Raw genomic sequence first — 16,330 nt, forward strand, 5'->3', positions numbered from 1 at the left:
GTGGCATGAGCCTTTTGGATAGCAGCCCAATCCCATGACAAGAATTAAATTGATTTGCAGGAGTCAACATTCCTTACTGCACCAGCGAACACAGCCAGACTGTGATGCTGGTACATCCGCAGTTTCTCCAAACCATGAAATGATTCTATTTAGAAGTCACTGATGTGGACTTATCAGATTACTGCAAAGAGAGAAACTTCCAAAGAGCTTTGTCTGCTCTCTCTCACTTTCCTTTATTCTGCTAATGCTCTCTTGCCATCTTGGTTTCTTTCCCAGCATTTGGAATTACTGAATTAGGTGCCTACATTCCCTCATATCTCTCTCACTCACTCAACAACAAGAGCAACAAAAAACCCCCAAACAAATGGCTAATTAAGGCCTTGAAAGAGCCTCAAGCTTTATTGTGCCTTCTCATTCCCGCTGAAATTTAAAGGTATCTGGTCTAGAATTCTCTGAACGAACTGCTAAACCACGAGAAAATCAAACATCACTTGTCCTTTAGCCTTTCTACGTGTATCTATGACAGGTCAAAGTTATATCCATTTTTTTTCCTGCCACAGTAGTAATTTTTAAGTTTTAATAATGAACGTTTAGCTGCTAGTGGTGGGCAGCAATGAAATGTAACAGAGCTGCATATCATACAGGCATACTTTCATTCTGATTTGAATTTAAGTTTAAGTCTCAACAAAATCAAATCAGTTGATGAGGTCATTCTTCAGTCCTCTCCAAAAGCATTCTGTTACTCACTAGCTTCCTTTTGCAAAGCCGTGTGTTGTGATGAGTATGGAAATGACTACTGCAGCTTCCGGAACAGTACACAAAGTTAACCTGAACACCTGGCTCTGAAACTCAATTCTCTCAGTCAACTTTACAAACAGCAGCTCAATCACTCTGTCTTAAGGACTTCAAGGTGAGTCCCTACCAGGCCACCTAGTACTGCCCAGCAACTTGAATCAGCCTCCTTTAGGCGAAGGTTTATTAATGGAGGAGTCCATTCCCGGGAGGCCTGTCCGTTTCCGGGCTGCAGTCTCTATTTTCCGTACCAGGTCCACATCCCACCGATGGGTGACAAAACTAACCACAGCTCCAGGTGCCTTGCTCCCAACTCGTCCAACTCTCCCCACACGGTGCAGGTAGTCCTGCAGGGTGTCTGGGAAGTCATAGTTGACCACGAGCTGCACGCTGCTGGTGTCCAGACCCCGCGAGGCAAGGTCAGTGCAGACAAGGACAGACACATCACCCCTCTGGAAAGAGGCAAAGATGCCAGCTCTAGCAGCTGCTGACATCTGTCCCTGCAGCCTCAGGTGCCTGATTCTGTGGTCATCCAGGATATAGCCCAGCCAGTTGACAGTGCTGGCACTGTTGCAGAAGATGAGAACAGCCCCGCCAGATGATGGGTGCTCCTTTAACAGCTGCAGCAACTCGGGCAGCTTGTCCCGGCCTTTGAGGCGGACGAACTTCTGCTGGACGTGAGGCGGCAGGCGGTGCAGGCTCTGGGTGGTGAGGGTGACAAACCTGCTCACGTCTGTGAACTTCGCCAGCGTCTCGCTGAGCCCCGCAGGGAAGGTGGCTCCAACCACCACCACCTGGGTCCTCTCCTCCGCCGGTCCGGACGGCCTGGGGGCTCCAGCGGCCAGCGGCGCGTGTGCCAGGATCTCCTCCAGCAGCTCCGTGAACGAGTCGTCCATCAGCGTGTCCGCCTCGTCCAGCACCATCCAGCGCAGCCTCGCCAGGGCCAGGAAGCGCCGGCGCAGCGCCTCCCGCAGCGCCCCGGGGGTGCCGAGCAGCACGGCGGGGCCCGGCGGCGGCGCCCGCAGCTGCCTGCGCAGCCCTCCCGCGGCCCCTCCGCCCGTGAGCCCGCGCACCGCCAGCCCCGCGGGCGCGCACAGCGCGGCCGCCACCGCGCCCACCTGCGCCGCCAGCTCCCGCGACGGCACCACCACCAGCCCGCGGGGCGCCGCTGGCCCTGCCGGCGCCGCCGGCCCCTCGGGGCGGCCGAGCAGCCCGTCCAGCAGCGGCAGCAGGTACGCGAGGGTCTTCCCGCTGCCGGTCTCGGCGGCGCACAGGGCGCTGCGGCCGCGGCGCAGCGCGGGGATGGCGAGGCGCTGCACGGCCGTGGGGCGGCCGATGGAGAGCCGCTCCAGCCCGGCCAGCAGCGCCGGCTGCAGCCCCAGCTCGGCGAAGGTCGGGCCCTGCCCCGCCTCGGCTGGTGGCGCCTGCAGCGCGGGGGCCGCCTCCTGCGAGGGCTCCAGCTGGAAGTAATCCCCGCACGCCTTCCTGTGCTTCCAGCCCGCTGACACCAGCGGTGGCTGCTCCCAGCGCCCCACTGTCTGCCAGCGGGGCTGGCTCAGCTCCGGCCGCCGGCTCCGCAGCAGCAGCTTCCCGGGACGCGCTGCCGTCGCCGCCTCCCCGTGCCCGCGCCGCCGGCGCTGCGCCCCTCGCTGCAGGCGCACCCGCAGGGCCCAGGGGATGCGCACCACGGTCCCGGGGGGCTCCGCGCCCGCCGCCGCCGCCCCGGTGCCCGCGGGCCGCCGCGGCAGCAGCAGCGGGAGCGCGGCCGCCGTCCCGCCTCGGCCCAGCGCCATTGCGGCTCCCCCACGTGGGGCCGCGGCGCTGCCCGATGACGCCGTGGAAGAGCCGCTTCCCTCGGCGCTCCCCGCCCCGCGGAGCCGCGGCGGAGCCACGCCGGGAGGGTGAGCGCGGCGGGCGGCGGGGTCGGTTCGCCTTTTCCTCTGCCGGCTGAGAGCTGCCCCCGCGGGAGCAAACGCGGCCCTGGGGGGCTGTGGCGGAGACGGCCCGGCGCCCCTCGCTCGGGGGAAAGAGCTCGTGTGGCGGGGAGCATCTCCCGGTTCCGCTGGGCTCCCTCACGGCTGGGTGAGCGGCCGGACCGGCTGCAGAGGGGGCCGTGTCGGGTATGACGAGGCACCCACTGCCCCTTCCCGCCAAAGGACGGATATGGGCGTTTTGCCGGTAGGAAATCGACGTTCCATGGCTGTCCTCCTTGGCTTTCTCTTTCAGGTAGTACCGCAATAGGAATGACGGTGAACCCACCCCTGTGTTTTAGAGGAAAGAAGATCCTGGCTCCAATGGTGCGAGTGGGAACGTTGCCAATGCGCCTTCTTGCCCTGGACTACGGTGCTGATATCGTGTACTGTGAGGTATGGAGGATGAGCAGATGCTCAACGTTATTATTAAGAAAAGAAAACTAGTTTATTGTAGGACTTGTTCTTATTGCACATGTTGGTCGATTAAAAAAATTGGAGAAAGAAGAATCTCTATGGCTTAAGGCATTTCTCTTTGAGAGTTCTCAAGTTATGGCAAATCTATATTTTAAGCCTATTCAATACTCTCAGTTCATTTAGACAAAACACCATAAGAGTTTCCTCACATTGTACTGTTATTTGGGTTTTGTTGGGGTTTTTTTTTAGTATTTTTATTTTGGGTTTTTTTGGAGTAGAGTCAGAACTTTGATAGAAGTTTTAGACTGACCTGTTTCACCTGATTAGTTTTGTGCATCCATATATATCCCATCACAGCGCCGCTGTCCTTCTTGTTTAACCTCTTTTCTCAAAGCTGGCTAAAATTGAGTCTCCAGTTTGCTGCAGATCCTGTTGGTAGGACTGCTCTGTAACTTAAGGTACCTCCAACCTAAACTGTTCTGTGATTCCATACTCTTACGTTCTTATGTTCTGTTAATATTTTGAAACTTCAGCGTGTTGTATATTAAACTCTTGTTTTAATTTGCTTTCTTTTTCTATATTTGGTCTCTCTAGATAATTAATTGTTAAATGGGCAACTTCTTAGAGCTTGCTGGCTGAAACACTTCAACTCACTGAGGTTTTTTTATCTTTCCTCCTCAGGAGCTGATTGACATAAAGATGCTGCAGTGTAAGAGGGTTATAAATGGCAAGTATAGCGTTTCTTTTGATAGTACCTGTAAGCAGTCTTTTTTCTAATCAAGAGAAAAGATAATTACTTCTCTGAAGTATTTTTCTAGTGATTACAGTGATGTACCAGAACATACAATCTCTCTGAACTGTGTCTAGGGACTTAAAGTAAGCTTTTGAAGTGCTACCCTAGACCTGTCTGCTGCTCTACAGTTTCAAACTTTTGGTTTCCCTTCTAAAGGAATTTCAATAGTTCATTTAGTGTCCCTCAGGAAAACCATAAACATTTTTGGAGGACATAGCTAATGTATTAGTAACAAACAGTTTGTTATTCTTTTTAGAGTCCTAGCACAGGGTCCTTCTCTGCCATTGGCTCAGTTTATTACAAGGATTCAATGAGTTTTCTGTTTGAACTTTTTGGCAGGGTCACATCACTGGGTGTGCAAGTATTTGCCTTCTAAAATGGAGAGCTGGAATGGTGTATTTCTCTTTTTCTTAAGAAAAATGGGATCAGTGTTGGAAATCCATTGCTAACGTTTCAGCATTGTGCTTTCTGGCAGCAGGTGAAAGAAACTAGTAGCTGGAATAGACTGGACTTTAAAGTTCTAGTGCATTGTTTAAAATGTTAAAGCTTTCCATTTTATGTGGAAAGACAAAGACTAAAATTGTAATGAACAAATAAGCTTCCTAGTCTTCCTCAGTTCTGTATCTACATACTGGCTCCAGCCTCTCTACTGCCTTCATATGCTATTATAATGAAGAGTAAACAGTAAAAAACTCTAGGGGTTGTTTTTGTTGTTGTTTTGTGGTGTTTGTGTTTTTTTTAAAGAAATTTTACATGTGTTTGTGCTAAAATAAAATCTAATTTCCTGAATAAAACTATTAATATTAGATACAAAGCCTTTTAATTTTTTTTTAAAGTTTGATAACGTCCAGGGAACAAATTTGTTTGGACGGCAGTAGAGACAGTTTCCAATCGTGAGTTTTTTTAATGTTAGCTGTTTGTGACATTATAATATACACACCTCCAAGTGTAATGCAATAAGGAAGCAACACATACAAGGTCTCACTGTTCATCATTTGTTTACTAACTTGAAGTCCATGGGGTAGACTTGGTTTACCATGATTGTCACCACAAGTTCTTAAAACTATATGCTGAGACCTCCCTACCTGAGTGGCATAGAAACAGTTGTTTACAGTGTCCTTGTTGGGGAATAGAAGTTCACTGCAAGTCTACTCTCTCCTCCTACCCTTTCCCAAAAATAGTACTATTAGGTTCATTCTGGGTGAGTCATCAGTGGACTTGTTCTGGTGCTGATGTCCAAGGCTGAGGGGTGATTAGGGAGCACTTTGGGAGGGAAACAGCAATGTGCAAGAAATGTACTGCAAGGACATATAGGAGGTAGGGTGCCATTAGTTCTGTTCTTCATGGAAGACTTCTTTGATAGCATTTCATTTATATATAAATTACATAGTCCTATGACTTTTTTTGTGTTTACATTTGTATATAATTTTCGTCTGTTTTATCATTTCTCATTTCATGCAGAAGTACTTGAAACGGTGGACTTTGTTGCACCTAATGAAAGAGTTGTTTTCAGAACTTGTGAAAGGGAGAGGCAACGTGTCGTCTTTCAAATGGTAAGAAACCAACTGCAGGTACTCTGCTAACAACCTGGTTAAACAAGGCAGTGCTAGTAACATGTTGATCTAAGTCTAAAGCACCTCCCAGTATTGCAGACTGGCAATTTCTTGATGCTTCAGATGGAGGTAAGCCTTCACACCAAATGTGTTGCAGAGTTTCTGATCTGTTGGTACATATCCAAGGAGCTGCTACATTGTAAACTCTCCTTACAGCTGTTTTCAGAAGAGATGATGAAGATGAATTCTGTGCTCTGTGACAGCAGCTTGTTTTTGTAATAGGTATCTTTGATTTTTTTCCCAAACATAGATGCCAAAAATAAATTATGTTTGAGCACATGTTTAAATCTTGTACTGTCCTTTGAAACAGTCTCACTGGAAAGGCTGAAAGAAATAGCATTGTTTAGTATAGATAAGAGAGGATTAATGTGTGCACTAGCATTGCACAAATGGATTAAAGGCTGCTGGAGAGAGAAGGATATTAATTTGCTCTTAGAGACCACTTTGTGTAGGACAGATGATGATGGGATTGGAGGGAAGGAGAAGTGTGGACTGTATTAAATGCTGAAAAGACCTTTTTCAGTGGTAATGGTAGCCCTGAAATCGGTTGCTGGAGGCTGTAGAATTATTAGTGAAGCTTCTTAAGAACATGGAAAATAGATATCTTAGTGCTGATGGGCTAAGAACATTTGATATTATTGTAGGTAAAGGAGGTGGACAGACCTCTTAGAATCCTTTTTTTGCATTACCTTTTGTCATTCAGTAGCTGAGTCTAGTCCATGCTTTAGCTAAATATTTTAACTGTCCAGTGTGCTGTGAGCGGGTCTCTGTCTACACTAAATGTTAGAGCAAATATAGTTGTACACATGTGCAAGTGAGCACTTCCTTTTTTTAATTAATTTGTGATACTTTGTAATTATACATCCTCTTGTTTTACCAACAGGGTTCAGCAGATGCTGAGAGAGCCCTGGCAGTAGCTAAGCTTGTGTAAGTTGTCCATCTCATTTCCACCACGGGTTTATTTGGGATTTTTTGTTCAGAGGAATTACTGTGGAAGACAATTTTTTATGATTGAGAGGTTAAAAGCTGGTCTTCGTAGAATCAGGAAAAGTTCTGTAGGAGCTGCACAGTGAAGTGTAGCTTCTGAGAAGGCCAGTGGTGTAATGATGTAACTGCAGCTTCTACTTAAAATAATTCTTGCTCAAAGCAGCAGCTGCATAAATTCTGTACTGGTATTCATGGCTTTTTGCTAGTGTGAGTGTGCCCTTGATCTCCCTAGCGTGAAATTTCCCTGGGTATTGCACAGCTGCAAGTAAGATCAGTATGCCTGAAAATGTCTCCTACTGTGTGTGGTTTAAAGCCTCCGATAATGTATTGTGTAGAAATGAAAAGGGGCTCTCAAAAAGGTGTTTTGAAGCCTTAATTTTAAATAGATGGAAGTTTCAGTAGGACTTGCTTTAGCGACAGTGGTGGATTAGTGATGGATATAATTATATAAAATATATATACTATATATGCTTAACCATATATAAACATATTTAAGATAAGTACTTGCAGCTTCTGCACAGCGTTGGTAATTGAAACCTGTGGAAAGACTGATCTTCAGATCACTGTTAAAATGTATGTATGCAAGTTGTATGTATGCAAGTGAGAAGCTAAAAATTCAGAAATTCAAATAAAAACCACCTTAAGTTCTCATTTAAGCCTTAATGATGATGGAACAAGTTACCTGGAAAGATATCTATTTCCTGATTCTTGTTCTAATGTGCTGAAAAATATTTGTTTCCTTCTTCTCTTTCAGAGAGAGTGATGTGGCTGGTATTGATATCAACATGGGATGCCCAAAAGAATACTCTACTAAGGCAAGTGGATTTTGTTTACTCTTAAATAAGCTTTTTCTTTCTTGGAGGTATGGAATACACGGTCTGTTAAAACAATAAATCTGTTCAGGTGTCACTTAATGAGAAGAAACTGGATGATTACAGTTGCTAAAAATAGCTTTTTGAAATCCTGTCTGCTCCATAAAGTAATGAGAGCAAATTGGTGCCCTGAATTACTGCTTAGTTATTTCGATACCGTTCTAGCAAATGTTGCACCAAAGTATTCACAAATGCTCCTGTATTTTAGATTTTACCACTTTTTCTCTCTTACGTTTCTCCCTCCCCCCTTAATATAACATTACACTTTTGTGCTGGTCTGCTATTAGGCAATTTAATTGAGTTGAAAAATGTGTTTGCCTAGTGCGTAACAGTTTCTGTATATTTTCCCAGGGAGGTATGGGAGCAGCACTGCTATCTGATCCTGACAAAATAGAGTCTGTAAGTATCACCTTGTGGCCTCTGAACTGCTTTGAAAGTATTGTGCACTGTCCTCTACTGGAAGCAAGATTGAGTTGCATAGAAGACAAATTTTTTTGAGCCAATTTTTTTGAGGCCTGTATGGTTTTCCATGAATTAAGTAACGTGGGTGATACCATCCAGAATGGAAAGGTAATTTGTGAAGCATAAGGTGATGAAAGCTGAAAGAAAAAAAATTTCAGAGTGGGAATTGAGAGGAAAATATTGAGCAAGCTACAACTAAATATTGCAAAAATATTTTTCACGGGAATGAGAGGCAGTTGTAAATATGATTGCTAACAGCTTCCCTTCCCCTCTACAACCATTACATTTTGTTCCGATCTTCGGAAGAGTGGGAAACTCGATGCTCAAAAATTTGGAATTGTTCTTTTCAATTGAAGATGTTAATAGGCAGCAAAATCTTAGGCATTAAAATTACTCTTAGCAAACTGCAGAGGGATAACTGAACTCATAGCCTGCAAAAGACAGCTGAAACTAGAGCTCCAGATCAAGCTTACCATGTGATTAAAAATTATTTGGTTCTCACATTGGAATCTTTAATGAGGCTGACACTGAAAACTTCTAAGATTTGCTTATGATGCTATTGTAAAAAAATGTGGTGACAATGTTTGAAAATTATGTCATTTTAGTTTGATTTATATCCAAAAAATACAACTTGAAAATACTAAAGAGAGGAGTTTTTTAGATCATTTTCTTGGATGCTGCTGTTTATTTTGAGAAAACGCTACTGAGGAAAGGTTTGAGTAGACAGTGCAAGGTGACAGAAATTGCCAGCTGTTTTAAGTACAAGAACTTGAAGTGCAGCTATAACAGCTCATATCTGTATTGGGAACCTAATAAGTGCAGTAACATTAAACAAAATTCAAGTTCATAGGATACACCATCCTGAAAGCATTTATTTGCAGTTCCATCCATTTTATGTAAGAATGACATGCATGATAATATCTGAGAAAAACGGTTGAAAAAGAAGGGTTTTTTCCCAAAAACAGTCAGGATCAGCTGGCTTCCACTCCTTTATTTAGAGACCTATTGGTTACTGTATAGTCATACAGTGATTTAAACGTGTATAGGCCATTACATGGCACTTCTAAGTAAGGTCTGTTGGACTTAAATTCAAGCTGTGAAAAGGAGATTCTTTGCATAGCTTGGTTTTTAAATGATTAGACTAACAACCACTCATTTGCCTGATTGTTCCAAGTTTGTTGTAATGCATAAAATGTGCTTTGTGTTAAGCATGGAATTCAGTTTGCTTTCCTTAAGAAGATTCAGTGGTGTAGCTTGAAATTCCCCAAATGTTTTTTCCATTTTGAAGGCTTTCTTATTTTTAAATAAAAATCTCTTTTTAGGGAATACTTACATTTAGTTTTTGTGAGAAACTGACAACTGGAATATAAGATGATGGTGAAAACAGTTGCATGAAAATGAAAAACCTTTGCACTTTATTTTGAAATTATTAGTTCACAGGTCACCTCATACTAAAAGCAGTGTTGAAACTCCAGCAGCTATTAATTGCTCTGTAAATTGAAAAAAAGTTGAAATAAAAAAAAATGGAAAGAGAAATGGCTTAGACTAGAAATAGGTTTTTATATCTGTTGGATAAAATGATATGTTCAATTACAGATTGAATGTGTCTGTCTAGCATGTGAGATTTTTTATAGAAGAAAAGTAGTGTTACATTGTTCTAATTTCTTTTATCTTCAAGAGAGAAAGGAGGAGAGCTTTAGTAACGTCACTGTTGTGATCACATTTTTGTCTTTTTCTTCCTTTTTCCAGATACTGACTGCCCTTGTTAAAGGAGTTTGTAAACCGGTAACCTGCAAAATCCGCATTTTGCCCTCAGTAAGAACCTAAATCATTATGCCCAAGTGTTGTTGTTTATTTTGGTGATTTAATATCAGTTATAATATATGCGTTCTCATATGTTGTCATTTTAGGCCTGTTGTTGTGAAATAGTGCTTGGGGTTATAATTTCTGTTTGGAATGCTGTCCCAGCCTAAAGGGTTATCTGACCCGCAAAATGTATGGAGACTGTGATTGTCGGCTTGTCAGATTCCATGATATGCAAGGACACAGAGGCTTTTATCCTCAAAATTTTTCAACTAAGTGATTTTTAAGTCATAGAGATACAAGAGAGTGTAGGACACCACCTCTCGAGCAGCCAGTAGCTGCTGTTAATTCCTATTTTTCAGCCAGGGAAGCCAATAGATGATTATTTTCTGTTTTTTCAGACTAATTTTTTTTTTCCAAACTGTTTTTCTGTTCTTGTAGTTAGAACAACCAATGGAGTTACAGATTCTTTCTTGTACAGGATGTTTTCCCCGTTTTCCAGAGTTCTTTTACAGCTCATGTAGCTTCCTTACTGGATTTTTTTTTTTTGCAGTTGAATTCCCTACATATTTTTAAACCTCCAAGGGATGATGGGCCTTCTCTTTAATAATGACTGATTGTTTTGCCATTGTTTATTTTATTACCTGCCTAGATACTGCGATTGCATATGACCTGAATAGATGCTTTGGTAGAGGGATGAACTGTACCTGAACCAGCTATTGTTCAGAAATCATTTACATGTGCACTTAAAAAGGTTAGATGAACAACTGAAGCCTGTGGGATAAGAATAAAAAACCCAGTCTAAGATGATTTTGGTTCTGCAGTACTGAAGTATTAAATCAGAGAACCGACACCTCTCCTTTTTATTTTCTACAACTATCCTAGAGCCTCTTCCTTTTTGTTTCAAGCTGTTTCTGCGTAACATGTCATCCATCAGAACAGCAGGTGAGCTTCTCTCTCTGTGTCCATGCCAGCTTGGAGATGTTACATTTTTCAAAAACTGAATCTGCTATTTTTGGGATGACCTACAGGTATTTCTCCAGCTTTTGAAAAGAAAATTTATCTTTTTTTCATTCTCCCTTTCCCCAAAGCTGCATAAGACAGGCTAATGCAGCAGTGTGCCACATTTCTTTCTGCCTTTTAAGAGCATCTTACCTCTTTGAAGATAGACTGGGAGCTTCCCCTTTTTCCCACTGGGTCTTTTGATTCATTGGTCAATTATGAATATCATTAGAATTTTTTAGATACTGGTTAACATTTTTAAGACATATATATCTGAGAGGGATGTTTATAGATGTGTGATTGCATCTTATGTTGATTTCAGAAGGTATCCTCTTACTGAAAAGCATTTTAATTACAATTTACAGGGTAGTCATTAGAGAAGACTTGCTAATCAAATGTTCTATATCATTTTCAAATGACAGTCCATAAACTTGCTGGAAAATATTCTTCTGCCACAGAGTATTATGTTACCTGATTTGAGAAAGTTTGCAATCTATGGTTTCAAGGAGGCATTGAAAATGGATTCTTATTTTTGGCGTAGTACGTAGTTCTTAAATTGAAGTATGTATTAAATGGTTATGCGTGTTGGGTGTTATTGATGAAATACAGGAATCACGTCCCTCTTGAGGAAAGAAAAGACTTCCAGCATTTGTCTGTACAATAATTGCATGATGGTTATTCCTTTTGCTTTGAATTAAAATCTTGTCGTTCTGTCTTATCCCTCAGGTTGAAGATACTGTGAATCTGGTGAAGAGAATAGAAAAAACTGGTATTGCTGCCATTGCAGTCCATGGAAGGTAAATTGATTTTAGGCAAGAAATACTTAGATTTTTTAGTTTGTTGATGAACAGAGCACAGTATGATATGACTAGAGTATTCTCTACATGCTAGATATAGTACATGGTTCGGACTTCAACCGTTAACTGAATTGGTGGTGTAGAAAATCAGGCCACCAATTAGGGAATTGTAGTGCTTGCTGCTGTTTTCTGAAAATTTTTGTCTCAAAGACCAAATAAACCTAAAATTATCTGCATTCTCTGTATCTAAAAAATGCTGCTTATCTGGATATGGAATTACAGTAACAATGTCTTAAAATGTATTTGGTAGGAAATAATTCTTTTGCATTTAAAGAAACAGCAGGAAATTATATCGAATATATGAAATAAATAAGTGGAAACAAATATATCCCAATACTCCTTGTGTCATGTCTGCTGTGATTTAGAGATCTAAATTCCACAGGAAATCTTTGGTCTTGTCTTTCTTTTGTTTGTTGGACAGAAATAAGGAGGAGAGGCCTCAGCACCCTGTCCACTGTGATGTGATCAAGGCCATATGTGAAGCTGTCTCCATTCCAGTAATAGCAAAGTAAGTTGGACAAAGTAGCTCGTTATGTCCAGATGCCGGTACCTAACTTAAGATTTGCAAGTGCAGGAAAAAGATACGTGATTAATTAAAACAGTGTTGTTAATTTTTAGTGGAGGATCTCATGACTTCATCAAAGAATATATGGACATAGAGACCTTCCAGAAAGCAACAGCTGCCTCATCAGTAATGATAGCTCGTGCTGCCATGTGGAACCCATCTATCTTCAGAAAAGAGGGTTTTTTCCCCTTGAAGGATGTAATGCAAGATTACCTTAAATATGTACGGGTTTTTTTAAGATCTTACTTGTTGTTAAAATTGTTTAGAATTGTTAATCCAAATCTTCCTAGAGTGTCTTAACTCCTTGTCGTTTCAAAGACTTAGTTTGGGGATGTTTTAACTTAATGCATATGACATGAGTCTTTCAGATCAACCACTGCTTCTTCTGTTTGACTTTGTTCAGAAAACAAAAGTTCAGAAATCTGTATTCAGTTTTTCTTGATCATTCTTTTCTTCTGTGCCATGCTTTTTAGCCCTAGTTTCTTGGGAACATTTATGACATTTACAAGGCTATCTAAAAATGTCTAGAAATTTAAAAATATGTAGACCAGCTCTTTTGAAGTTACAAATGTACAAATCGAACAGATTATTATATACAGCATACAGTATTGAACAGAAAAGTGAAGGAATATGAAATAGTTTCTGCTAGATTCATTTTTAGAAATTAATTACTTTTCACAAATATTGTCAATAATTATTCACAGCAAGGAAGCAAAGGGAATGATTTGCCAATAAAGTAATGCTGTATTGTAGTACTGTAGCTCTCTTAGCTGAGAGAGTATATAAAGTTTTATCTGTTATTCAAAAGACACTATTTTAAGGATGTAATAGGAAATTAATCAGAAATCTGTAGCTTCGATCATGGCATTAATTCAAAATGATTTGGTTTTTAAAAATTCGAACTTGCCATTTACCAGTTACTTACTAAAATAAGAGTGCATTGCTAGTTGGTGACGTAAACTGGTCAACTCTTTCTTCATGAGTATATGAATAAGTTGAATTTTTGTTCATGAAGTCATGCCAAAATAATCAGATTATAGTCACATTCATAGTGGTGTTGAATATGTTATCGAGGAAACTGCATTGTGGTTTGCCTTTCAAAAATGATTTTGAAAGTTATCAAGAGACATAAGCAAAATGTAAGATAAATTTGTTACGTGTGTTTTTAAATGCTTTGTGTCTCTCCTTCAGGCAGTGAGATATGATAATCACTATACCAACACAAAATACTGTTTGTGTCAGATGTTAAGAGAACAGTTGGAAACTGCTCAGGGTAAGAAGCTACATGCTGCACAGTCCACACAGGAGATCTGGTAAGCTTGTGCTTCAAACACAGGAATTACACTCCCTGTTAAACTTGCACATCACTTCTCTGTCTGTAGCGCTGCCTGGCATTTCATACCTTCAGAAGTTACAAAACCCCCAAAAATGTACAAACAAAAAAAATCCAGTTAGTAAGATGTGAAATAACACAGTAAATTTTCCAGGTTACCTTCATGCTCAGATTTTAAATCTTTAACCCTGAAATATTCAACTAATTTCAACTAAAATACTAATTTGATTGGTGCTTCATTGAGTGACAGGCATTTATTCAATATTTACATTAACTGATCAAGAAAAGTTTCAGCGTTCTCCAGTGTCAGTCTGGAGGTTAATAGTGTGGAGCTTGTCTCCTTCCAAGGATATTTATTGGTTTTAATTTTGCCTCTTGCATGTGGGGTTTTTAATGTTACTGGAATATTTACAGCCACATGTCTATTTTAAATGAACACTTAGAGATAAACTCAAAATAATGTATGAGGGTTGTCTGTGTGGTACTTCAAGGTATTTCTTTTGTGCTGCTTTTCATACCTGGAATATATTAATGAATAATGACAGCTTTTTTGAGGAAATATAGTAGCTTTAATGAATCTTGTCATCCTGGAAATCTGAAACAGTCTGGATGAAATTTCTCAAAGGGGAGGACAGAAAAGGAAGAAGGAAAACTTTGTGAGAAACCATAAAATAAGCATGGAATTAAAGAATTCACACAGAATTAGGGGAATTCAGGTTTGGAACCATCCCAAACTGAACCATCCCAAAATAAAGGTCTGAGCTTGCATGTGTGATATCCACGTAGTGTGATATAATTATACTTTTGATGGAATGGAGGGGAAGAGACTCCTTGTTCCTGTAAACAGTCTGAAACTGTTTGAGATCTTACGTGTATGAAAATGGATAGAAATGTTGAAAGCTTGAAATATTTTGTAAATGAATTTATTGTTTTCTTGCAAACCCTAGTCAGCATTCTCTTCATGTTCAAAATTAGTGGAAATGACTGCAATCATTTTGCCAGTTTATTGCCTTTTACCAGTTTTGGCTTTCTATAAATACTTCTGTCAGTGATTATTACATTTCAATATAATGAAGGGAATTTGTGTTTCATATATAAAAGGAGCTATCCTTCATTAGTCATAAAGGAGCAATGGAATCCAGGAACAACTTTTAAACTTTGCAAGTTACTTTTCACTTTGGCAATGTAAAGAGTTGAAAACTTTTTAGTATAGTAACACACTATCTATTTTGATTGTAGATTTCCAATTTGAAAAAAAGACATATAATATAGATTGAAACTGAAACAATCTTTTACAACTTCACATAATTCCTAGCCAACAGGGTGGTGCATGAACAGTAGTTCATAGTATGTAAAGAAAAGAAATTGTAGAGTGAGAGTCAAGCCTTTAAACAGGTAATTAGAGGTGTCACAGTTTATACACATAAACACTGGATAGAGATCTAGTGTAAAACTTTTGGGTTTATGTGCTGTGCCTGACAATTCTTTAGGAGCTTCCAAAATTGAACTTTGTCAGTTTTTGTACATGTAAGGCAATACCAGCTTCAAACTTGGCTTAAGCAGTGTGCATGAGAGGGGGATAGACACTTGAAAATTTTTGAAACTGCTTTCTGTCAGCAGACTCGGTCCTTTAAGCCCTGTTCTGAACAGCCTGTTTCGTATCCAGGTAACTGAAGAACATTCTGTTACTTAAAATGCACCTGTGCATCTTCAGACAAAAATGGTACTCTCTCCTGGTGGTGAGGGCACGTTACAGCCATGTGAGGTTTAACCTCAGTACTGAATGCAGGAGAACAGGGGCTGCATTTTGGACTAAACATTTACATACCAGTACATAATAAATTGCCTTCTCTTAGAAGTGTAAGTTAACATTGTTCAGTTTCTTTGCTTTTCCGCTTGGAGCGTTGGAGATGGCTTTGTGGCCAGCATTCATTTTACCATTGAACAGCCCCGTACCAAAGAGGATTCTCATAACAGTCAGAAAGTAAAAGTTTTCTTGTGCTGCAGGTTTTATTGCTGTTATTATCTGCAGAAAATTAATAGTCTCAGTTTTACAAAGTAGATCCAGCTTGCCCTGGATCTGAAATTTAAAAGGACTTGAGAATCCTACCTTTGACTCAAATCCTGATGGCTTCCTCCCTTATATTTACACTTGTGAATAATATTCTGATGCCAGAAAATCTGAGATTTTGAGGGTTTTGAGTGTTATAGTGTTTATTGCTTATGGTATTTTTAAATACTATAATTAGAAAAAGCATCTCTTTCCTACTTCTTACTCATATTGCCCTTGTGGAGCTGATCCACCAGGAGTCACACGGAGATGTTTTTTGCCAATTTATCCACCTGCAAGTTACTAATTGAGCTAATAACCTGGACATTGCAAGACCTGTATTTCCGATTGATTCTGCCTGGACTTTCAGGCTGCAAATTGCATATGTAGTGCTGGTATCACAACAGTGTCTGATAAGAATTGAAAGAGAAACTATATAATGTCACTGTGCAGAATATAGCCACGCTTTCATTTGATTCTCCATACACATATACTCTCTTTAATCACAATTGATTTCTGTATTTATTTTTCTCTACCATAATGTGATACAAAAATTCATAAACTGATCTCTAATATGAAGGAATTCTGTTTGAATAGTGAAGTCTTTGAAATGGGTGACTTCTATGAAGAAACAAGAGCTATTTTTGAAGCAAAGAAAATGTCTTTAGAAACTGAGACACAAGATGAAGACGACCAAGTAGATGATCCAGATGTAATAAAAATGGCTGTTAGATTTGACAAGTAAGCACACAAATTAAGTTTTTCGCTATCTGGCATCTGTGAGTAGCAACTGTGAGTTTGGCAGTGCCTGACA

At 40.8% G+C, this 16,330-nt stretch overlaps 2 protein-coding genes across 7 annotated transcripts in view; one reads left to right on the top strand and one right to left on the bottom strand.

Annotated features, from left to right (window-relative positions):
• Window positions 1-459: 459 nt before the first annotated feature.
• Window positions 460-2,585, bottom strand: DDX28 (DEAD-box helicase 28). The gene has a single exon (XM_032701501.1). It carries the CDS (start codon window positions 2,583-2,585, stop codon window positions 954-956), a length of 1,632 nt encoding a protein of 543 aa, XP_032557392.1. The 3' UTR covers window positions 460-953.
• Window positions 2,006-16,330, top strand: part of DUS2 (dihydrouridine synthase 2) — a 37,807-nt gene continuing 23,482 nt past the window's right edge. For 2 of the 6 annotated variants that reach the window (XM_032701506.1, XM_032701502.1), the window contains exons 1-13: window positions 2,605-2,693; window positions 3,019-3,158; window positions 3,861-3,906; window positions 5,434-5,525; window positions 6,469-6,512; window positions 7,327-7,387; window positions 7,796-7,843; window positions 9,656-9,721; window positions 11,438-11,508; window positions 11,990-12,076; window positions 12,187-12,355; window positions 13,325-13,446; window positions 16,114-16,257. In XM_032701506.1, coding sequence (XP_032557397.1) covers window positions 2,621-2,693; window positions 3,019-3,158; window positions 3,861-3,906; window positions 5,434-5,525; window positions 6,469-6,512; window positions 7,327-7,387; window positions 7,796-7,843; window positions 9,656-9,721; window positions 11,438-11,508; window positions 11,990-12,076; window positions 12,187-12,355; window positions 13,325-13,446; window positions 16,114-16,257 — 1,163 coding nt within the window. In that variant the 5' untranslated portion in view covers window positions 2,605-2,620. Of the gene's footprint in view, window positions 2,025-2,604; window positions 2,694-2,765; window positions 2,913-3,018; window positions 3,159-3,549; window positions 3,638-3,860; window positions 3,907-5,433; window positions 5,526-6,468; window positions 6,513-7,326; window positions 7,388-7,795; window positions 7,844-9,655; window positions 9,722-11,437; window positions 11,509-11,989; window positions 12,077-12,186; window positions 12,356-13,324; window positions 13,447-16,113; window positions 16,258-16,330 lie in introns of those variants that run through there. The other 4 variants (XM_032701504.1, XM_032701507.1, XM_032701503.1 and 1 more) reach the window with 4 other exon arrangements.

This window comes from Chiroxiphia lanceolata, chromosome 13 (assembly GCF_009829145.1).
Source record: "Chiroxiphia lanceolata isolate bChiLan1 chromosome 13, bChiLan1.pri, whole genome shotgun sequence".
Classification (NCBI taxonomy): Eukaryota; Metazoa; Chordata; class Aves; order Passeriformes; family Pipridae; genus Chiroxiphia; species Chiroxiphia lanceolata.

Excerpts from the sequence above, each read along its gene's own strand:
- DDX28 (XM_032701501.1), bottom strand. The coding sequence starts at position 2,585 with ATGGCGCTGGGCCGAGGCGGGACGGCGGCCGCGCTCCCGCTGCTGCTG.